This window comes from Moschus berezovskii, chromosome 5, assembly GCF_049115385.1.
Source record: "Moschus berezovskii isolate FMDL1 chromosome 5, NW_MosBer_1.0, whole genome shotgun sequence".
Classification (NCBI taxonomy): domain Eukaryota; kingdom Metazoa; phylum Chordata; class Mammalia; order Artiodactyla; family Moschidae; genus Moschus; species Moschus berezovskii.
In genome coordinates, this window is record NC_142464.1 from 67,623,669 (window position 1) to 67,647,283 (window position 23,615).

At 41.2% G+C, this 23,615-nt stretch overlaps 2 protein-coding genes across 2 annotated transcripts in view; one reads left to right on the forward strand and one right to left on the reverse strand.

Annotated features, from left to right (window-relative positions):
• Window positions 1–14,928, forward strand: part of KLB (klotho beta) — a 31,349-nt gene extending 16,421 nt beyond the window's left edge. Inside the window, exons 2-5 of the mRNA XM_055435017.2 lie at window positions 3,024–3,534; window positions 5,721–5,989; window positions 12,080–13,223; window positions 14,230–14,928. Of these exons, the coding sequence (XP_055290992.2) occupies window positions 3,024–3,534; window positions 5,721–5,989; window positions 12,080–13,223; window positions 14,230–14,618 (2,313 nt within the window). The 3' untranslated portion in view covers window positions 14,619–14,928. The remainder of the gene's footprint in view (window positions 1–3,023; window positions 3,535–5,720; window positions 5,990–12,079; window positions 13,224–14,229) is intronic.
• A 3,337-nt stretch (window positions 14,929–18,265) lies between these two features.
• Window positions 18,266–23,581, reverse strand: RPL9 (ribosomal protein L9). Its single transcript, XM_055435019.2, has 7 exons — window positions 23,134–23,581; window positions 22,929–23,044; window positions 21,846–21,941; window positions 20,522–20,654; window positions 19,457–19,537; window positions 19,144–19,258; window positions 18,266–18,973 (listed from the first exon to the last, which is right to left on the reverse strand). Exons 1-6 carry the CDS (start codon window positions 23,177–23,179, stop codon window positions 19,152–19,154), a joined length of 579 nt encoding a protein of 192 aa, XP_055290994.1. The 5' UTR covers window positions 23,180–23,581; the 3' UTR covers window positions 18,266–18,973; window positions 19,144–19,151.
• Window positions 23,582–23,615: the final 34 nt, after the last annotated feature.

A 23,615-nucleotide genomic window follows, 5' to 3' on the forward strand; every position in this document is an offset into this window, starting at 1 on the left:
GCACATGCATAGATATTCCAGTTTCATCGAGAGTTATGTCAAACTCACTCTTGTGGAGCAATACTTTTTACCTGGTTACTTGGAAAACAGGATCAAGTTATAACTATAAATATTGCACAAAGAACCTCCCCCGCATTCTCTACATGAGAATGGAGAGGCACTCTTCAGCCCAGAGCAAAGATAACCCTAGATACCTTGATAGCCTATGCAAATAGCAGCAAAGGTGAAAGAGACACTGTGAAACAGCAAGGTCACCTTGGGGTATAACAACATGTGTATATAGACATATGGAGAGATCTATATTTCCAGAAAACTTGCCTGGAAAACTACTGCAAAGACACATGTCTGTTTTATCACAACTTACGCCATCTTTCATATGATCACTGAAATAGGCAGTAGAATATTCATTTCAAAGAAAATTCTCCCTTCTTGTTTTTTCCTATTAGAACTGATTAATTGCTGTTAGGACTGGTTTAATACATTATACTAATTTCAACTCTCTTTCCCTTTAGTGTCTGATGACATCATATTTGCCAGGCAGCTAGTTTATGGCTCAGAATCTTACATGTGTTTAGTGCTTTACAATTTACACATCAGAGGTGCACACCCACCCACAGGAGGCGTACTACTGATCACTGGGGCTCTTATGGATGAAAGCACTGGGGCTACCAAGGGATTAAGTGATGGATTAGAATAAGCAAAGAATGCCTCCCTTTGAATTCTAGCAATGCACAATTGCCTTTGTTTCAAATCAGGAAAAATGCAGTTAAGACCCACTGTGATTCCAGCCCCAGAAAAGTCTGGAGCAGCTGAAACCACTTCAGATGGAGTCTGTCCCAGGCAGTACTGAGAGTCCTTCCAGAAACTGGAACCTCAGGTTGGAGGCAGGGAAGGAGGCTACAGCCTGAACACTTTTTTGAGAAGACTATTCTTTAAGGATCTTTAGGATCATTGGGGTACTTGCTAAGTGGTCCCAGAATCTTCCAATGAAAACTGAGTAAGAACAGGTAGATAGAGGTAATAGCTGGAGGCATCGCCTTCTTCAGAAAATCTTTCATGAAATTGTTTAATTTAGTTCTTCTTGCATAAAGCAAATAGACATCAGTTTTGAAATCCTCACCCCTTACATTAATGTCTATCATTCCCCACCCTAACAAGAGTTTATGGAGCATTTTTAATGTCCACAGGATCTATTAGGATTGACTCGTTATTCATATTTTATTGTTTTTGATCTACAAAAAGGCACTTGTGGATAATTCAACCCAATATGATAAAACATCTCCAGTGAGCAAAAAAAAAAAAAAAAGCAAAGGAACAGACTGAAAGCTGACTTTGTGGGTTAAAAGCAGTAAGGGTTTGTGCTCTTGTTCTAGAAGCACCCAAATAGAGGAGAAATTGGCAGATTTAGGAAGAGACATGAAGAGGCAAGCAAGTCTGGTGCTGAGAAGAGGAAAGGTGAACAGACTACATAAGGATGCACAATAGACTACATAATGCACATTAAATGTGCATTAATGTTTTTAAACACCATCCTTGTAGAGAAGGGGAACAAAAAGAAACAAATGTAGAAAAATATGGGAGACCTATTGAAAACGTGTTCATTCCCCCAGGAAGTTCTGGCTTCCCAGGACAGGAAAGAGACCTTGGGCATTAATCTGGCTTGTGTGTGTGCTTAGTCGCTTCAGTTGTGTCCGACCCTTCGCGATCCCATGGACTATAGCCCACCAGTCTCCTCTGTGCATGGAATTCTCCAGGCAAGAATACTGGAATGGGTGCTGTGCCCTCTTCTAGGGGATCTTCCTAACCTAGGGATCGAACCCAGGCATCCCGCATTGCAGGTGGATTCTTTACTGTTTCAACCACCAGGGAAGCCCTTAACTGGCCTAGAGCCATTAATTGGAATCCTTAATGTTTGCTTCTCCTTCTGATACACCTCATGGTTCTTTACTGGCTTAATTTAATGTTTTATTTTATGTGGTGCTATATATTTCTCTTTCACACATTTTAGTCTTATTTTCCCACTGAGATCACTGGCTTCTGAGAGCAAGTTCCTGTACTATTTATTTTAGCTTCTCAAGGCAAGGCAAGACAGGTATTCACTGAGTCAGGACTCAGTAAGAACCTATTAAATAGATTGGAGACCGATTATGAGGCTGTTTTAAGTGAGCTCAACTGGAAGTGTAAACTCCAGGGGTACTAATAATAACACCCATCTTTAGGCAGTAGCTCCTGGATGCTCTATTCTATGCCACATAATCAATATATACATTAGCCCTGCATCTGACAACAACTTTACAAAGGGGATTATTATTTTTAACTTCATTTTACAGCTGAAGATATGAAGAGATTTCAGAAAGTTTAAGTGACTTGTCAAAGGCCACTGTAGCTTGTACCTCAACTTGAAGCCCAAGTGTGCTGACCCCAAATCCTACACTATTTCCACTGGTTTTCTGTTTTGTACCATGCCTGCCACCCTTTTGTAATAAGAGTAATAATAGCTAAGGCTTATATAGAGGTTACTCTGTGTCAGGTACTCTCCTAAAGTACATTAATTCATTCAATCCTTACAATAAGAGGTGAGCTCTGTTATTATCCATTTACAGAATTTACAGGCTGTGTTATCCTGCATTTCTAACTTAGTGCCAAAAGATTCTGTAGAACAGTGAAAGATCACTGCTCAGAGTCTTTTTATGTAGAGGAAAAAACCCTATAATCTACATAGTATCCAACCTGCACGCAGCCCCAAGGTGGCCTGGAAGGGAGACAGGGAGAGAAAAAGTAAGCTGGAGCTTGGACAAGGGCTCTCTGCCTGCCCCTCAGTGATCTTACAGGGGAGCCTTTTAAGTTGGAAGCACGGAGGAAGTGAACAGAGAGCAGACTCTGTAGTTATCAGAGTTCTCTGGCAGCTTCCCCCTGCATCACCCAGCAATTCATTACTTTATCCATGAAAAGACCGTCTACTAGCCAACTCACAACCTTGTGAGTAGCAGCAATAAAGATTAACAATATTTTCTTATTACTAGGCTCATTCGAAAGTCTGGCATAACTACAACAGAAATTTCCGCCCACATCAGAAGGGTCAGCTGTCAATCACGTTGGGATCCCATTGGATTGAACCAAACAGATCGGAAAATACAATGGATATACTCAAGTGCCAACAATCCATGGTTTCTGTGCTCGGGTGGTTTGCCAACCCTATCCACAGGGATGGTGACTATCCAGAAGTGATGAGAAAGCAGTTGCTCTCCATTCTGCCTCGTTTCTCTGAAGCAGAGAAGAATGAGGTGAGGGGCACAGCGGACTTCTTTGCCTTTTCCTTTGGACCCAACAATTTCAAGCCCCACAGCACTATGGCTAAACTGGGACAAAATGTGTCACTCAATTTACGAGATCTGCTAAACTGGATTAAACTGGAATATGGCAATCCCCGAATCTTGATTACTGAGAATGGCTGGTTCACGGACAGTCATGTGAAAACAGAGGATACCACAGCCATCTACATGATGAAGAACTTCCTCAACCAGGTTCTTCAAGGTTGGTCGTACATTAGCTCAATTTAAAAAACTGTTTCGAATACGTTTGCTATAGAATATTTAAGGTCACCTTTGAATAGGTTGCTGGTATTGTTGGACTTTTCTATTGTGCAGTGATGACAGAATTTTATGTTACTCTCATGTCCTTTTTTTCCCCATTTTCATGTCCTTTTTAAATGAGTTTGAAAGCAAAATAATTTTAGGTTGTAGATACATCCTTAATCGGCAACAAGATGCTGCTTCATTCCTTCAAAAAGAACATAATGCTAAAGGAAAGTGAGAAGAAAGTGTTAGTCGCTCAGTCGTGTCCAACTCTGTGGAACTCCATGGACTGTAGCCCACCAGGCTCCTCTATCCATGGAATTTTCTTTCTCCAGGAAAGAGTACTGGAGTGGGTTGCCATTCCCTTCTCTAGGGGATCTTCCCGACCAAGGGACTGAACCTGGATCTCTTGTATTGCAGGCAGATTCTTTACAGTGTAAGCCACCAGTGCTAAAGGAGACATGTCCAAAGTTTAACAGTTTTAAGATGCTAAAAGCTTTTCTTGATTGTGCTCCTTTTACTCTATTACACGACTCAATGATGAAAAGTCTGAATACCAAGAATGATCCATGAATGGCTAAGCTGAACAATTTCTATTGTTCCTGGATATTTCTCTAAGCCCTGCTCATCCTTGAATTCCTTTTCCATTACTCAGGGAATGACATCTGCAGGTGGCTGATTGAAATAAGGGAGCAGAAGACAAGCTTTAATTATGAAGGTTCTGCCCCCTACAGAGCTGGGCTCCATTTCTCTCCCATATAAAGGAATTCTCGGTGGATCTTTCTACAACTCTGTAGCTCTCTTTAGAAGTCACAAGCTTGAAGGGAATGCCCTGGGGACCCAGTAGTTTGGACTTCGCGCTTTCACTGCCAAAGCATGGACTCAATCCCTGGTCAGGGAACTAAGATCATGGCAAACTGCATGGAGCGGCCAAAACAAAAGTCACAAACTTCAAGAAAAAAATCCCTGGTTCTGTAGAGAGTGTTCAGGGAAGGTCCCCAGGGAGAGCAAGACACTACTGTTCTAACCTGCAGGAGGATCGCATGGAACAGAGCTGTGCCAGGCCCAGCCCCAGGGCTCGTGCACGTGGGGCCCTCCAGAGCAGAGAACTCTGCCCATAGAGCCTGGGCAGAGGTGGTGTCATTCCCTAGGCATTACCATTCCTCCTTTCATGGGACCCTGTGACACCAAAGCACGAGACCCAGGGCCTGTTGAAACATTTATCTCATCAGAATCTCTTGACATCAATTCTACCTTTTAGGAAAAGAAATTCTGTGATAAAACCCCCGAAGTGCAGAAAGGAGACATTTCCATGAGAAAATGAAAACTTTTAAGAACAAAGGTTCACGTTTGATTGAACCATTGTTATTTTTATTGCATATTTAATTTTTATCTACTTCCTAAACGTTGTTGAATTTAAAGCTAGAAAGTTTCTGAAAGACCATCTTTTTCAATCCTCTTTATTTACTAATGAGAAAACTGAGGTCGAGAAACCTGCCCAATAGCCCCGCCCAGGAGCACAACAGAGCAAGCCCTTTCCCCTATTGCCCCTCGGCCCAGTCAGTTCTTATTCTCTTACTTCACTGTGCTTCCGTCTTCTCCTTAAATCTGCATTCACGTATGTTCACTCTCAAAGCTGATGTTTCAGTCCCTGAGGACTGTTTCATAGAAGATAGTTTGTCCACAAATGGGAAACAACCCAAGCTTGAAATAAGAAACTCTTGGTCAAAGCTGGCATCTGCATTGGTCCCAAAGGGTTCTGGAAATTACCATGCCCTCCGACACAGATTTGCACACTCAGTTAAGTCTCATGAATATTTTATTTTTATTTTATTTATTTTTGGGCCACGTGGTGCCCCACGCAGAATCTTAGTTCCCTGACCAGGAATATTTTAAATTTGACCTTTTAACTGTGTTGTTCACTTGGGAAGATCATTCTAGTTGAAAATAACTGCCCCTTTTCAAATATAAAAATAAAATGCAAAAAGATAAATAAAATAAAATTCCTAGTTGATATAATGGGCCTGCAAATTAGGTACAAGGTTGGTTTCACAATATGCTGCCCCTGGCATGTCATTTGTGAAGCTGTAAACATGAACCAGGGTGTTTACGCCTCTGAACTTCTGCTTTTGTCCTTCTGTACAGCAATCAAGTTTGATGAAATACAAGTGTTTGGTTACACAGCCTGGTCCCTCCTGGATGGCTTTGAATGGCAGGATGCTTACACCACTCGCCGAGGATTATTTTATGTGGATTTTAATAGTAAACAAAAAGAAAGAAAGCCCAAGTCTTCAGCATATTACTATAAACAGATCATTCAAGAAAACGGTTTCACTGTGAAAGAGTCCACACCAGAGGTGGAGGGTCAGTTTCCCTGTGATTTCTCCTGGGGTGTCACTGAATCTGTTCTTAAGGTAAGTGGCTACTTACAAATTAACTATGCATGCATACTAAGTCACTAAATTGTGTCTGACCTTTTGTGCCCCTATGGACCGTAGTCCACCAGGCTCCTCTGTGCATGGGATTTTCCAGGCAAGCACACTGGAGTGGGTTACCATGCCCTCCTCCAGGGGTTCTTTCCTGATCCAAGGATCAAACATGCATCTGTTTTGTCTCCTGTATTGGCAGGCAAGTTCTTTACCACTAGCGCCACCTAGGAAGCTCCACAAATTTAACTATGAAGTGGTACAAATAATACACAATATTCCCTTTCATTTTACTCAATGACATCTAAGAAACAGCTGTCAGTTAATATCAAATACCATGATTATTTGGGGGTTATAAGGGGACATTGGAGAAAGAAGGGAGAGGAAGGGAAGAATTCATGCTTACTGAGAGCTTTTCATACTGCCCTCAAGTTGCATATAGTCTAGAGAGATCTTCCAGTCATTTTTGTGACAGTCATTTGTCAGTAGTATCAAAATTACAGGAAACATTTTACAGTTTTTTTTTTTAAATTTGTTGGCTGCACCATGTAGCGTGTAGGACCTTAGTTTCCCAACCAAGGATTGAACCCACACCCTTAGCAGTGAAAGCATGGAGTCTTAGCCGTTGGACTACCAGGGAATTCCCTAGATTTTTGTTTTGCCAGAAGCAAATTACTAGTGGCCCTTCATTTAAGTGATTTATGATAAATTTGGGTCATTTGCCTTATGAGGTCTTTATACCCCAGTGGGGCCTCCTGACTTGCCTCATTCTTCACCTTCTTCAAATGTAACTCAAATGTCAACCTCTTAGTAAGGCTTCCCTCTACTCCAAACAGCATAACTTCATCACTATCACTGCTTATTCTCCCTTCCTGCTTTATTTTCCTATAGAGCATTCATCACATCTACCATACTATGTATTTACACATTTTCCTTTTTTTCTCCAGCTTTATTGAGACATAACTGACATACAACATTGCTTAAGTTTGAGGTGTACAATGTGTTGATTTGATACATTTTTTATTGCAAAAACATTACCACTATGGCATTAGCTATCACTTCCATACCATCACAGGCAAACCTCATTTCTTTTCTTATGGTAAGAAAATTTAAGATCTTCTTAGCAATTTTCAAGTATACAATACAATATTATTAGCTATAGTCACCATCCTGTATAATAGACCCCCAGAACATGTTAATCTTATAACTGGAAGTTTGTACCCTTTAACCAGTATCTCATTTCCCCCACTGCCATCCTCTGGTAACCACTTTACACATTTTCCTTACTGATCACCTGTTTCGCCTTTTGAAAGTTTGAATGCAAACTTTCTCCGCAAGAGGGTGGAGACGTTTGAGGCTTTACCGCCTGCTGGATGCCTTACTAGAGCAGTTTCAGACACATGGTAGGTGCTCGGTGCATAGTGTATGAAAAAGGTCAACTTTTAGACCCAGGTGAGCCCTTAGAAACCTCTTATAGCAAATCTTTCATTTCATAGCTGAGGAAAGTAAGGCCTATCAATTAGTAACAGAAAGTGACTTGCCTAAGGGAACAAATAGCGGCAGAACTGTAGCAAGCTATCTTCAAGTTCTCAGATGCACGAAGCTCTTTCTGAAATAATTTTTCTGAAACTATTTTTGAAGCTCCTACTATGTACCAAGCACTTAACTTCTGAATGTATGTGCATTCAGTGTACTTAATTATAAAACCCTCATTTTATAGGCAAAGAAATCGAAGCTTAGGGAGGTCACATAACTTGTCCAGCTTACCCTGATTTGTCTCTGACCATTATGCTATAAGACCTCACAGTACTTGTATTCTAGAAGCATATGGAAAAAGAAAATGTGCAAGGGATACGGCTAGACAAAAGGGCCAAAACCATGAGAGACCGAAGTCATGAATCTCAACCCCTATCAGTATTTAAACAAAACTCTAGTAAAGGCCCGGGGGTGATAAAAGGAGGAAAGATATAGGGCGTAATATAACACAGTGACTCAGCTTCAGTTTGTGGCACAAACTTACCCAGTGTCTCTCTCCTCTTCCACATGGCACAGGCAGACCATCTTTTCCCTACCACTTCAAGTAGGTTTATGTTTTGCAAAGTCTAGAACCAGCAAAGACAGGCCCCAGGAGGGACAAGAGTTCCAGTTTGTACATAACCCAACCTGCAAGTTCCTGCTTCATGTGAAGACCCATCTGCTCTCCAGTAACTGACACTATGAATGTCAGTCCGCCCTGAGGACCCTACTCCTATTCCTCGGAGCAAGAGCTGATCACTTGGTCAGGGAAAAGTAATGCTGTGATCAATCAGACCTGGGCTTCTTGCTCACACCTGGAGTCCATTGAGGCATCAGGTTCCCTTGCACTTAGGGAATGAGGAGGAATGATTTACCAAGAAAAATTTGGATGCTTTTTGAAAACTCAGCCAAAGGTTGTATGAATAGATGATGGGCAGGCAAGAGTAGATGTGTTCTACAGGAAGACTACAAAATGAAAACAACATTTGAAAAATACTACTATGCCTTCCCCAGCATCTGGGTCTATGTATATCTTTAGCTTCTTTAATTCAGAGAAATCCCCCTAATCTCATGGTACTGATAGTTTTGAAGAGTTCAGGCTAGTTGCTTTGTAGAATGTGGAACTTTTTTTTTTAAGTTTTTATCAAATTTGCTACAATATTGCTTCTGCTTTATGTTTTTGTGTTTTTTTTGACCAGGAGGCATGTGGAATCTTAGCTCCTCAACACTGCCTCCTGCATTGGAAGGTGAAATCTTAACCACTGAGCCACCAGGGACATCCCAGTTGCTTGTAGAATGTTTGCAAGCATGGATTTCTCTGTTTCTTTATTAGATTCAGTTAAGAATTTCTAGAAATAATACTACATAGATGCTATTGTGTATTTTCCAATACATTATATTCAGTTCGGTTCAGACGCTCAGTCATGTTCGACTCTTTGCGACCCCATGAACCACAGCACACCAGGCCTCCCTGTCTATCACCAACTCCCAGAGTTCACCCAAACCCATGTCCATTAAGTCGGTGATGCCATCCAACCATCTCATCCTCTGTCGTCCCCTTCTCCTCCTGCCTTCAGTCTTTCCCAGCATCATGGTCTTTTCAAATGAGTCAGCTCTTCACATCAGGTGGCCAAAGTATTGGAGTTGCAGCTTCAAAATCAGTCCTACCAATGAACACCCAGGACTCATCTCCTTTAGGATGGACTGGTTGGATCTCTTTGCAGTCCAAGGGACTCTCAAGGGTCTTCTCTAACACCACAGTTCAAAAGCATCAATTCTTCGGCGCTCAGCTTTCTTTTTAGTCCAACTCTCACAACCATACGTGAACACTGGAAAAACCATAGCCTTGACTAGACAGACCTTTGTTTGCAAAGTAGTGTCTCTGCTTTTTAATATGCTGTCTAGGTTGGTAATAACTTTTCTTCCAAGGAGTAAGCATCTTTTAATTTCATGGCTGCAGTCACCATCTGCAGTGATTTTGGAGCCCAGAAAAATAAAGTCAGCCACTGTTTCCCCATCTATTTGCCATGAAGTGATGGGACCGGATGCTATGATCTTAGTTTTCTGAATGTTGAGCTTTAAGCCAGATTTTTCACTCTCCTCTTTCACTTTCATCAAGAAGCTCTTTAGTTCTTCTTCACTTTCTGCCATAAGGGTGGTGTCATCTGCATATCTGAGGTTATTGATATTTCTCCTGGCAATCTTGATTCCAGCTTGTGCTTCCTCCACCCCATAGGAGGCACATAAAGTCAGTTTCTTTCATTACTGGAGACACTAGTTGAAGTAGCAGTCACCAGATTTCTTGATGTGGCATTTGCCAGATCTCTTAACTGAAAGGCCCTTTTCCATTCTTCCATTAAGAATTAATCTGATGGTGATATTTTGAGACTGTATAAATATCCTATTTCTCAACAACATTCAACGAATGCTCTTAACATTGATTTATGAACCTTTCCTGAATTAGTTATTACTTTGTAGATTGCAAAATGGCAAATTTCTAATTAGATTATTTCTTCTGTATTTATTAAGTGAATTAAACTCAATGTGTTATAATTCATTGTTGTCACTGTTTCACTGGAAATTTTGATGCTCAAATTATCTCAGATTTGGCATATGGGACTCTTTCAAGCTGTTCTTATGTCTTTTTGACATTTCCTTTCCAGTTTTTAAATATGTTATTATTTTTCTGGTGCAATATTCACCAGGATCCCCTCATTCCTTCCCTGAACCAGACCTGAAAACAGCCATTTTTCCAAGGAGTCCAGGATCCTTTTAGTGGAAAATAGAACTTCAGAACCCAGCTCTTGGAGCTAGGGCTGAGGTCAGGGTGCAATACTTTAACTATTTCTCTTAGCAGATTAATCAGACAGTTGCTAAGACTAATGCTTTCTGGAAATTTTTAGAAGTAAAACAGATTTTCATTTGATTGTACCTTAACTTACTGCAAGATTGCCCTTTGTAAATAAATACCCTTTCTATACCATGACGATCTGAGGTTTCAAAACACTGAAACGGGCTATCTAGGCTAAGGATTTTACTCAAATAATTATATACAGATTTAACTTCATGCTCACATGACCAATGTCCTCTCAGTTTAATGTTCTAGATAGCTAGTTGGCAGATGGCAAGTGGGCAATAATATGATTTTGTAATTAGACTATGAAAGATGACACATGAGAAAACAATTAGAGGGAAAATATTTACCAAAGGCTAATTACCATTGATTCCAGGTGCATTTAAATTCAGTCATGGGAAGAAAAAGCACTTTAAAACAAGAACAGAACTTTTACTTTTTCTTATTCATCTTGAACTTGTTTTTCTTAAGCCCTTTATTTTAATTTAGACTCAAGGGCCTAACAGGCGATAACTGCAGGGAGAACTAAACCCAAGTCATAAGTACCTTATGTTTGTAGAGTGCTTTAGCGTTGACAGAGCAATTGCTCAGAGTCACAGACTTCTCACAGTACACCTGTGAGGTGGGTGAGATTGCTCTGTCACTAAACAGAGTTGTCAAGCCTGGCTTTTAAAGGGACAGAACTAGAACAGGAGTCCAGGGCTCTCTGCTTAGTGGAGGGGCAGAGAATGGATTCAAGAGTCAACCTACGAGATTCTGGGGGTTATTTTAGGGTTCTCTCCTTTCATACTTCATTACCTTATATAAGGAGGGTGTTCAGAATCCTCCCTTTGGAGGAATAAATGCTGTGTTCTCACAGGCACATGGGAAGGGGAGAACTGAATGATGGATGTGTGACATCACTTGGATTTTTCAAATGGGATGTGTTAGCCGCATTCAGCAAATGCAAGGGGTCATTTCCTACTCTTTCCCACTGGCCTCTTTTAGGAACTTTGGCTGGGGTCCACCAGCCTCCTCTAACCCCAAATGCTAATCTCAGTGAAACCCTCCACAACTGGAATGCTAATTTTCCTTTAATTTGTGGTAGGTTTGTAAGGTCCATCTTTTGTGTTTCCTTTTAACTGAGAGAACCAAGCCAATTTCCTGATGTATTTGAACAGAATCACATGAGAACCCCACACACACCCCCACCCCCACATTACCTGGTTTTTAGGACTCAGGAACTGGAAAATATCATCTTGTTTTCTGAAAGACAACTTGTTTTGCAAGCCAAGCCCTAGGTGTGGTTCTTTCTCTACATTTTCCTGTCTCCCTGGTAAATTTCAAGGGCTGGGAGGGAGGATAATTCATCAGGCCTTTTTTTTCTGACATCAACAGGAAAAGAGCAGGAAGACATAGGTTGTTCTGAAGGATATGTGCATCATTATTTTCTCTATTGTGACAGGCAAAATAAGATCAGGCTCTTCCTTTCTGGTCTGAAGGGGCTCAGACAGTAAAGAATCCCAATGCAATGCAGGAGACCCAGGTTCCATCCCTGGGTCAGAAAGAGCCCCTGGAGGAGGAAATAGGAACCCACTTCCAGCCGGGTGGGTTACAGTCCATGGAGTCGCAAGAGCTAGACATGACTGAGTGACTAACACACACACACTTCTTTCTCTTAGAGGACGTATGCTAAGACTCTGCCTGCCTGAATGTGCTTGTTTTCACAGCCTGAGTCGGTGGCTTCCTCCCCTCAGTTCAGCGATCCTCATCTGTATGTGTGGAATGTGACGGGCAACAGACTGTTGCGCCGAGTGGAGGGAGTGAGGCTGAAAACACGACCAGCTCAATGCACGGATTTTGTCAGCATCAAAAGACAGCTTGAGATGTTAGAAAGAGTGAAAGTGACCCACTATCGGTTTGCTCTGGACTGGCCCTCAATCCTTCCCACCGGCAACCTGTCTGTGGTTAACCGACAGGCTTTGAGGTACTACAGGTGTGTGGTCAGTGAGGGGCTGAAGCTCAACATCTCCTCAATGGTCACGCTGTACTATCCGACCCACGCCCACCTAGGCCTGCCTGTGCCTCTGCTGCACAGCGGAGGGTGGCTGAACCGGTCCACGGCCGAGGCCTTCCGGGACTACGCCGACCTGTGCTTCCGGGAGCTGGGGCACCTGGTGAAGCTCTGGATCACCATCAACGAGCCTAACCGACTGAGTGACATCTACGAGCAGTCTAGTAACGACACCTACTGGGCAGCCCACCACCTGCTGATCGCCCACGCCCTGGCCTGGCGCCTCTACGACCAGCAGTACAGGCCTGTGCAGCGCGGGGCCGTGTCGCTGTCCCTGCACTCGGATTGGGCCGAACCTGCCAATCCCTACGCGGACTCGCACTGGAAGGCGGCCGAGCGCTTCCTCCAGTTCGAAATCGCCTGGTTCGCAGAACCCCTTTTCAAGACGGGGGACTACCCGCTGGCCATGAGAGAGTATGTCGCCTTCAAGAACAGGCAAGGGCTCGCACGCTCCACGTTGCCTCAGTTCACCGAGGAGGAGAGGAGGCTGGTCAAGGGCACTGCGGACTTCTACGCCCTGAACCACTTCACCACCAGGTTCGTGATGCACGAGCGCCAGAACGGCAGCACCTACGACACGGACAGGGACATTCAGTTTCTGCAGGACATCACCTGCCTGAGCTCCCCCACCCGCCTGGCCGTGATGCCCTGGGGAGAGCGCAGGGTGCTTAAGTGGATCCGGAGCAACTATGGAGACATGGATGTTTACATCACGGCCAGTGGCATCGATGACCAGTCTCTGGAAAATGATGAGCTCCGAAAATACTACTTAGAGAAATACATTCAGGAGACTTTGAAAGGTGAGGTTCGAGGGCCATTTCCCTCAAAGTATATGACATTCCCAGGTAGTATGAACCAAAGAATGAGGGGGAACAGGCTCATTAATGACAGTCTATTATGGGCTTAGAAAAAGGCCAGTTGTAAAAACTGTAGCTTACTCTCAGGGATAGGAAGGTTCTAGGTTTTAAACAGAAGGGTGACAAGATCCAACTCACACCAAAAGAATTGCTGTTCTTTTGTGAGTACACCATAAAGGACCAAGAATTGATACAGGGAGAATTGCACTGGTCTGGGTAAGGATAATGGTGGGTTGGCTCAGGTTATTGAGTGGTGAAAGTGAAAGTGAAGACGCTCAGTTGTGTCTCTTTGCGGACCCCATGGACTGTAGCCGAGGAGGTTCCTCCATCCATGGAATTTTCCAGGCAAGAGTCATGGAGTGGGTTGCCATTTCCTTCTCCAATTAAGAGTGGAGATAGTGAGAAGTGGATAGGTTCTGGATGTGTTTTGAAGGTTGTCAACAGGATTGGATGTTGTGTATGAGAGTAGAGTCAAAGATGATTCCAACAGAGGAGGTGCTGTAACTTTGTTGACAGAAGGTATAAAAGAGTAGGAGAGTAAGAGTGAGTATAAAAGAGTGGCTGGGGGAAACCAAGTGCAGTCATTGGGCAGTTATCTCACATCTGAGCTCTGGAATCAAGGTAAATAAGCAATATTTTTCTGCTCTTAACATTGTGAATAAGTTGACAGTAAGTCCTTTGACCTTTATGGCTCCAATTCTTAAATCTGAGTTTCCTGCAGGTGTGTTTGTATTATTATAGATATGTTTTACTTCAATCTTTAAAAATTACATTATTATACCTATACTCATCTTCTCAAGAAAGATCATTGACAAAAGAATGTCAAAAAACCTTTAATGAAAATGTTTTATGAGCATGAGTTTTAGACTGCTTTCAATGAAAACTAAATTCTTAAGGATATCTAATAGTTCACATGTGATTAATAATGTTTATTTTTGGTATTTTTCAGCATACCTGATTGATAAAATCAAAATCAAAGGCTATTATGTATTCAAACTGACTGAAGAAAAATCTAGACCCAGATTTGGATTCTTCACACCCGATTTCAAAGCTAAATCCTCAATCCAGTTTTACAACAAACTGATCAGCAACAATGGCTTCCTTTCTGAGAACAGTAGTCCTAGATGCAATCAGGCTCAAAGAAACACGGAATGTATTGTCTGCTTACTTCTTGTGCAGAAGAAACCGCTGATATTCTTTGGATGTTGTTTCTTCTCCACCCTGGTTCTACTGTTATCAATTACCATTTTTCATAAGCGAAAGAGAGGAAAAATTTGGAAAGCAAAGAACTCACAGCACATACCGCTAAAGAAAGGCCACAATAGAGTTCTTAGCTAAGCTGATCTTATTTCTGTTTGCAGGATGGAAAAGTTTAAAAATTCACTCCAGTTTCATATACTGGTAACTTATAGAAGATACACCTATATTGTAGAAAAAAAACAACTTGACAATTTAGTGGTAGCCAAGATAATGACAATATCGATCTCCACTGTGTGGTTCAAATTTTCCCTTACAAAGTGTTGACATCAGTGAATTCAGTTCTTGGATCTAAGGTAAAGGTTTCCCTATGTAAGCTTATGAGGATTATCTGATATGTTGTTTCATGGAGTTTGATGAGCTGTTTCCTATCATTATTCTCTAGTTTTCTTCTATTCATACCAGTAGCTACTTATGATAAAAGAAATTGTTTTGAAAGTACAACTTTGTTAAGACTCCACAGTGGAGACTGTCAGTGATAAAATTCTGTCACTTTTTAGGTGCTTTCCCCTTTGGTCAGGGTGGTTCTCAAATGGAAAAAATTAGCGTTAAGAAGGAGTGTTTGTCTATAGCCAGTTATAGACTCTAAAGCACATCAATCTGTTTTTCTCAATAGAAATTAAAATTGAGCATTTATAAAACATCTCATTTTATGAGATCTTTTATCAGATGATTTTTTTAAAAATAACATTTAATTTCCAGTAACTCATGTAAACATCAGAGGACAAAGATTAAAGAGAACTAGACCCAACTGCCTGTGAAGACAGAGAAGTCATTCAACCTCACAGTACAGCAACTTCTTCAAATTGGTATCATTCCTCATCTGAATCTTAGGAGGTGACAGATGCGGCAAACATTCTTAAGATATAAAGATTTTTTTAATATTATCATTATCAAATAACCATATATCCCATGAGACTTGTTCTCTCCCCTTAAGTCCTTTCACTGATCTAATACAAGCACATATGGTCTCAAGGTGTAGAAGGCACCTCCCAACTATGGACACAATTCAGAATATTGGTGGCCTGAGTAACCTATTCTTACATTGCAACTTTTGAAGCTAGGATTAAGTAAATTCTCAAAACTGAATTTGCAGTTTGACTTTTTTGAATTCTGTTAACATTCATTCACTGTATTCTAAATGTTGGGAGGAAGAAAACCTGAATCTAAACTCATTTATATCCATTCTTTCCTTAGATGAGTCAATATTTAACTATTGTCGACTCTGGAATTAGAGTCAAAGGAAAGCTTAGATCCTGCATAACTGAGATACTAATTGATAACAGCATTAAGTTTCAAAGATACAGATAACACAATTGGTCAATTCAAACAAATGCGAAAGTAGTTAAGACATCAATATTCTTTCTGGCTGGCCAATTCAAATAGTAAAATTTTAGATGTTTTTCTTGATTGACTCCTTGTTCCAATTGCATCCTTCCTAAAACCTTCAGTTCAGTTCAGTTCAGTCGCTCAGTCGTGTCCGACTCTCCGCGACCCCATGAATCACAGCACGCCAGGCCTCCCTGTCCATTATTTTCCAAGAATTTTTTATATTTTTCTGAGAGCCACTGGAGCAGGGTACAGCACTCCAGTATTTTGGCCTAGAGACCTACAGTCCAAAGGGTCACAAAGATTCAGACACGACTGAGCAACTTTCACTTGAGGACCACTCAGTTATCAGGCTTGAGGCTATACATGATTACAGTAACTAGTTTTTTAATCCTAGAGTTATCAGTTGAGCAACTCATCAACATTCAAGGTTTTAAAAAAGAAATCCATATTCAGTCATAAGAAGAGACTTGGAATTGACATTTTTGCTTTCCTGTCCTCTATTTTGTATTCATTTTGTAAGTCTTTACATTTAGCGCTTAATTTATCTTTTAAACTTGTCACCTTGCCACAAAGTGAAAACTGTTAGTCACTCTTTGCAACTCTATGGTCTGTCCATGGGGTTCTCCAGGCAAGAATACTGGAGTGGGTTGCCCTTCCCTTCTGTCCAGGGGATCTCCGGGGCCTCCTGCATTGCAGGCAGACTCTTTAGCATCTGAGCCACCAGTGAAGACAAGGTGTCAATAGTAAGGTCCCCAATTCAATGCTGTCCTCCCTTTCTTGCCACCTGGGAACTTTACGAGTCTTTAAGCCATCATCATACATGAGTCCCTAGGTATATATTTTAATCTGGCTCATGTTCAGTTATACCTTTCAGGTTTTTCTTAAATTCATTTTAAAATAATAAATGGGGATTCTCCTGGTGGACCAGTGGCTAAGATTCCATGCTCCCAATGCAGGGGGTCTGGGTTCAATCCCTGGTCAGGGAACTAGAACCCACATACCACATCTAAAGAGCCTTTGCCACAGCATAGATCCTGCATTACCAAATACGTTTTTAAATTAAAAAATAAAACCATAGTCAGTAACTGTTGGCAGCTTTTGACAGGTCTTTTACTTTTCAAAACTTGAAGAACATCTTAAAATGTAGTTTACTTTTTTGTTGTTGTTTAATCACTAAGTCCGACTCTTGTGATCTCATGAACTACATGTAGATTGCCTGGCTCTTCTCTCCATGGTATTTTCCAGGCAAGAGTGCTGGAGTGGATTGCCATTTCCTTCTCCAGTAAAATGTAGTTTATTTTGTATATTGTTGCATTCTCCACATTCCGTTCAACAACCCTTTCATTACTAAGTCTGATATATATGGAAATATCGCAATTATGGTGTTTAAAGAGCCTATGGAAATTGAGGTGAGTAAATTATGACTAGATGTTTTAATTCTCAATGTAATTTATTCCAAATAAACTGGCTTATGCTGATTATTTATATTCAACATAAGAACTGTGGAATGTGAATGTTTGGTGTTTTAACTGGATTCTGCCAACACCCCCTATCTCCCTCCTCCCAAACTGTGTGCCAACTGGGCAATTTACTCCCAAGTATGTCTTCTCATTAGAAAATGTAAACTGCTACACCTCAACTGAGGATGCACTTACATGCTCATCCATGGTAAACAGAAAACATGGAAAGCTTCCCTGGGGAGAACTACACTTTCCTTTACCACATCTAAGTTATTAAATTGAAGTAACTCCTCAGCTACAACCAGACTGCCAATAGTTACCCTTGAAAGTTTCCACACTTCACTTCTGGCATTACACACTCTCACTGCTGCTAGCACTGCCTACATACCGACACCCTTCAATACTAACACCTTTATCCCTCTGCAACATTGCCACTTGGAAATTTCAACCCTCAATTTTAAAATTCTGTCAATACCTTAAAAATATCTTTTGAGGCCCACTACTACTACTCAGTCTCCACAACCTGAATCTCCCTGGCAATTTTGGAACCAATCATTCAGCGAACAGCTGTATGCCAGACACTGTTCTAAGAATATGGAATATCCCAGGGTAGACAAGATCACACCTCCCATGAAGGTTAGACACTTAGCAGGAAAAAAGTATTTAATCAATATCCAACAAACTATTAATCTTACATTATAAACATTATGGACAAAAACTGGAGCAGGGTATGCTAGGATGGACATGAGGAATGAGCACAACAGGCTTCACTGAAAATATGACTACTAACCTGTCACTCAAAGGAAAAGACAACTTAATCATCCAACGCATACCCCAAACCTCATCTCAAAATAATTCAGAGCAAAATCTGTATTTACAATTTCACCCATCTCTTAAAAAATTTAACTTATCATCAAACCAATGATTAACTCAATGTAACATTAATTTCATTTATTTAAACCAAGATCTTAGTAAGCCCACAGATTTTATTGATGGACTTAGACACAGTATCAAGACAAAGTTATAAACGAGATAGGGGAGGACTGCAGGTTTAGGGGCAACTGTTAAAACACAGTATTGTATAGTAGTATATCTGAAGTATGACACTTGGAATGTTTTTTGTAAAGCTTCCAAAGACTAGAATATAGAAGTGGCTGAAATTTGGGGATGACTGAGAGAGCCTTAGACTACAGCAACCACGTATCATAAATACAAATTAACCCCATCTTTCAATTCTTACTAAGACAGCATCACTTCTCAGCTGCTTTTTCAGTTACTGTGACTCCGGCATTTGCCTCACAAATATTCAAATCTACGCCACTGCAAAATTATATACCTTCAGGGCGTCTCCTAAAGTTCTTCCCACAATAACCATATTCCTCTTGCCTGAAATGTCCTTGGTATTCCTTCATGCCCCTTCTGCCATTAAGTCTTGCTAACAACAACAACAAATCAGCCACTCCTGTTCCTTCTGTTATTGTTCTTAACACACTAGAATTTACTTAACTGCTTACTAGCCAAATAGTTTGAAATGATAATCAATAGAAAAAAAATCTCAAATCAAGAGTTTTTATTGTCTCTTCAAAATATCACAATTAAGTCCATAGAACCATCTGCTATCTTGTTGTTTCTGCAACAGGATCACTGTAAAAAAGAAAAGAAATAGTCTGTAATTCTCCATCAATATCCTTGCCCAAAAAGTTTTATTCTGAATCATGTAAAACATGCTTTCTGCCTTTGCTACACTACAGTTTTAATTTCTTAATTAGACCCAACTAAAGCAATAAAATTATACAGCTATTACAAAAACCCACCTGAGATCTTATTCATCAGCCTGCTCAACTGTTCCTTTTTCAGAAACATAGATACCATCCAAAAATTTTCTGATATCCTTGTTTTTAACTGTGGTGGCTTGCTGAATCAAAGCAGCTATAAGGGTGAAAAAGATAAGGCAATTACCAGTCAAACCCATCGCAAGTATTTCATCACATGCTATACTTTTAATTAAGATCCCCCCCTCAAAAAAAAACAAACCCTCACCAAATGAACAAATACCAGGTATTCAACTCCAGGATTTAGACAGACAAGATTTTATAGGTATTAATTATGCACAGTAAACATACAAACCTGAATTTGACACAAGTTCAATGTCATTTCCTTCAAGAATCAACTCATCTTTCTGGGCTTGAGATACTGAACAAGCAACCCCTAAAATATAAGAGAGCATTTGCATAGTGTCAACGTTAAATAAGATTTGTAGAATATTTAAAATGTTAAATTAAGGAGCAATTTACTTGATTTAAAATTCCACACACTAAATGAAACGATCTGTTTTATAATAGAATCTGAATTATCTGGGCAAATTTTGTATTCCTGGGACTTCCTGGTGGTCGAGTAGCTAACACTCTGGGCTGTCAATGCAGGGGGACTGGATTCAATCCCTGGTCAGGGAACTAGTTCACATGCTCTAAGTTAAAGAGTTTGAGTGTTGTGACTGAGAATCCCATAGCTAAATAAGCAAAAACTAAGACTCAGCCAGATAAATAAACAAGCTTTCTATCCAATTTTATTTCTTATTTCTATTGTATACATTTGGTATTCCTCAAAGCTCATTTTTTGGGACTTCCCTGCTGATCCAGTGAGTGGTTAAAGCCTCCATGATGCTAATGCAGGGGGCAAGGGTTCGATACCTAGTGGGGAACTAAGATCTCACAAGCCTTGCGCAAGACTTCCCACCCCTCCCCAATTCAATAGAAAAAAGAATTAGAATCAAAGAGCAATAAGTTTTAAAATGTTCTAATGCTTCACTGTTAGAAGCATCAATTATGCATCAAAGAACTATTTTAAGTGCACTTCTACTTTAGTTTAATCATGAGGTGTTCCCAATTTTACAGATGAGTAAAATGAGCTAATAATAAGCCCAAGGCTGACAGAGCTGAGATTTGAGTCTAGGAAATATGTTATTAACCACTATTTAAATTCTTTTTCTGGATTTCACTTTATAAAAACAATCACAGGTCTCACGGCCTGCAAACTACCCCAATTATAAGCCATCAAGAATCATAATTGGTATAAACATGATATAAAGCCATAATAATACTGGATAATTCTGAAATAATCTGGCCTTAGTTATAACTAACCCAAAATATATTTAAGCCTTCACAAGCAGAAAAAAAAATTTATGAACCATACCTGGCCTCATTCGAACCCTGCGTATGTATTTTTCACCCAAAAAATTTCGGATTTCCACGAGAGAACCATTCTCCTGAATAACAACGTTGATGGGGAAGTGGGCATACACCGACCTCATCTTGTAACGGAAGCCCTAGATTTAAATAAACAAACTATTAGTAATGCTGAGAAATTTGAACAGGATACCCAGTTTTTCTCTGAAAACCAAGTAGGAACTGCCCCTTTGTAAGGAATGTTTACATTATTTGTCAGGGTTGTCTCCCTCTTTGCACCTAGAAAAGGATGACCAAATCTGTAGAGATTTCTACAGAGCCTTTAGAGGAAAATTTCCTCCTCCATGACAAAAGAAACTGAAAACTGTTCTCACATACTCATGTCAAGGTTTTATAAAACCACCCACACCAAGCCTTATAACAACTGTATACAGAAACATTTGTTTCTGTTGTCTGTTTGCCGGACTGAAGCGCCCACCTTAACAAGAAATGTTTTACTACTGCCTATGCCTTTCCAGGTGGCTCAGTGGTAAAGAAACCACCTGCCAGTGCAGGAAACATGGGTTTGATCCCCGGTTGGGAAGGAAAATCGCAAACTTCTGCCTGGGAAATCCCATGGACAGAGGAGCGTAGTGGACTACCGGTCACAGGGCTGCAAAAGAGTCGGAGACCACAGCAATGTAACCACCGTGTCCACAGTAAACAACGCTAGTTTCTCAGAGAACCCCAAAGCCCTTCATCTTGGGCATCAAGGCTAACATACTGAATTACTAAGGTACACCAGATAGCAAGAATTAAGGATACAAAGGCACCCACACTCAAGGAACCTACCCTGATATGTTTTTAAGGAAATGGACATGGAGTTCAGAAATTAGATCCACCTTTTTCTATCCCCACAAGAGTAGTAGTGTACAGGCATCAAACAAGAAACCAGTCTACCCCATGTGTTAATTTTCTATAAACATGCACCTTGAAAATGAGACTTAATTTGTGTAGGGAAAAAAAACCACCAGCAGACTATCAAAGACTACCTGGTCTTTACATACACACACATCAGTTCAGTTCAGTCGTTCAGTCGTGTCTGACTCTTTGCGACTCCATGAATCACAGCACACCAGGCACACACACATACATATCACTTAATCCCAAGACCCAGGAATGCCTAATGGACACATCTGCCAACGTTACCTCTTCCCAAGTACTAGAGCTCAAGTACGCCACTAAATTACATGCATAACCTGTTCTCTGTAGCAAACATTTATGTTGCATACATGAAGTACAGCTGAGACATCCCCCCTTCCAAGACAAAGTAGTCTGAGGAGTCTGCTTACCAGTGTAACACCCTTGATCATATTCTGTACGTGACTACAGATTGTACGAACAGTGGCCAGTTCCTTTCTGTTTCCCCACCATTTGTCAACACGGAGCTGTAACAGAACAAAAAGTTAGAAAACTCTTTCCAGATATAAGCAGGTTTAGAAAAAAAGTCCATTTATTCACAACAATCACTGTAAACTCAAGTACTTACCCTAATTAAAAACTAAGACTTGCAAAAAAAAGAAAACAAAACACCACCACCACCTCAAATTATTTTTATTACTATGCATTCAGTTCAGTCGCTCAGTGGTGTCCGACTCTCTGCGACCCCATGAATCACAGCACGCCTCCCTGTCCACCAACAACCCCCGGAGTTCACTCAAACTCATGTCCATCGAGTCGGTGATGCCATCCAGCCATCTCATTTTCTGTCATCCCCTTCTCCTCCCGCCCCCAACCTTTCCCAGCATCAGAGTCTTTTCCAGTGAGTCAACTCGTCGTATGAGGGGGCCAAAGTATTGCAGTTTCAGCTTTAGCATCAGTCCCTCCAATGAACACCCAGGATTGATCTCCTTTAGAATGGAATGGTTGGATCTCCTTGCAGTCCAAGGGACTCTCAAGAGTCTTCTCCAGCACCACAGTTCAAAAGCATCAATTCTTCGGCGATCAGCTATGCATTACAGGTACACTATTTCACAAAGGAACGACAACCCACCCAGAAACAAGAGTATGGTACAAGCTGCATTAAACGTCAATCCTGGAAAATTATCAGATTTAACACCCACTGCTGCGTTCCTAAGATTTTTACAAAATAATCAGGAAAAAAATAAACTTAACTCGCAACAGTATTATTAAGATCATTACTACCCCGCTGCACCCTGGTCTGAAAGGAGTTTTTCTAATCCACTTTGTTCAGAATTTGATCTTCCAATTTTGTTAAAGCAACAACACTGAAACTAGCTACAATTCTGGACACCCAATTTGAAGCTAAAACACAGAATCTCAATTTCGTAATTTGAAAAGCAACCCATCTGTTACTCTTAAATCACAACCTTCCAAACAAGCAACTGTGTCCAAAACGAACAAAAAAAACTCACCCTCTTCTTTTTCTTTCCAAGGAGACTGAGTTCTACATTGATGTGATTGAAGTCCCTCCGTAGGGTGCCTCTGGGGCCCTTCACAATAACTGTCCGTCCCTTCAAGGTAATGTCGACTAGGAGAGAACGTACTCGTGAGGCTTCGGAACAAGGTATAGAGCATGTAGTAAAGACGTAAGAAAAACGCAAACACCAAGTCTCGTACCATTTTCTGGGATGTCGACAGTCTGATTGCTGAGAATGGTCTTCATTCTGAAACACAAACACTTGGGGTAAGAAGGCTGCTAACGACCAACTCCACCGCAAGGAGCTCCACTCCTACCGGAGACCGCCGGCAAAAATACGGGAGGACCCGAACCGAGAGCGGTCCCCGCTGCGCCCTGGTATGGAAGGAACAGCTCCCAGGCGCATGCAATAAGCCCAGCGGGCGAACTCCCCGCTCAGCGTATCCCCGGGTGTCCTGTCAAGCCGGCGCCATCCCGGGAAGGCTGAGGATCTGGGGTAGGCCTGAAAGCCCAGTACAGGGCTCGAGTTCCAGGGCAACCAAATTAATATGGCGTTCGCTGTGTGGGGAGACAACCACGATAGAGTTCCCGATGGCCACAACCGCGCCGCTGTCCTTCCCAGAGCCGATGGCTTCAGATTTCCAGATCCCACCGATTACAGAAACCATCTCACCTCGCAGTA

Bases quoted from the DNA above. Each gene is read 5' to 3' on its own strand.
- RPL9 (XM_055435019.2), bottom strand. From the start codon at position 23,179: ATGAAGACCATTCTCAGCAATCAGACTGTCGACATCCCAGAAAATG. The intron at 23,045-23,133 runs GTACGAGACTTG...GTTCTCTCCTAG, and splicing joins TGTCGACATCCCAGAAAATG to TCGACATTACCTTGAAGGGA. The intron at 20,655-21,845 runs GTAAGCAGACTC...ATTTAAATCTAG, and splicing joins TGATCAAGGGTGTTACACTG to GGCTTCCGTTACAAGATGAG.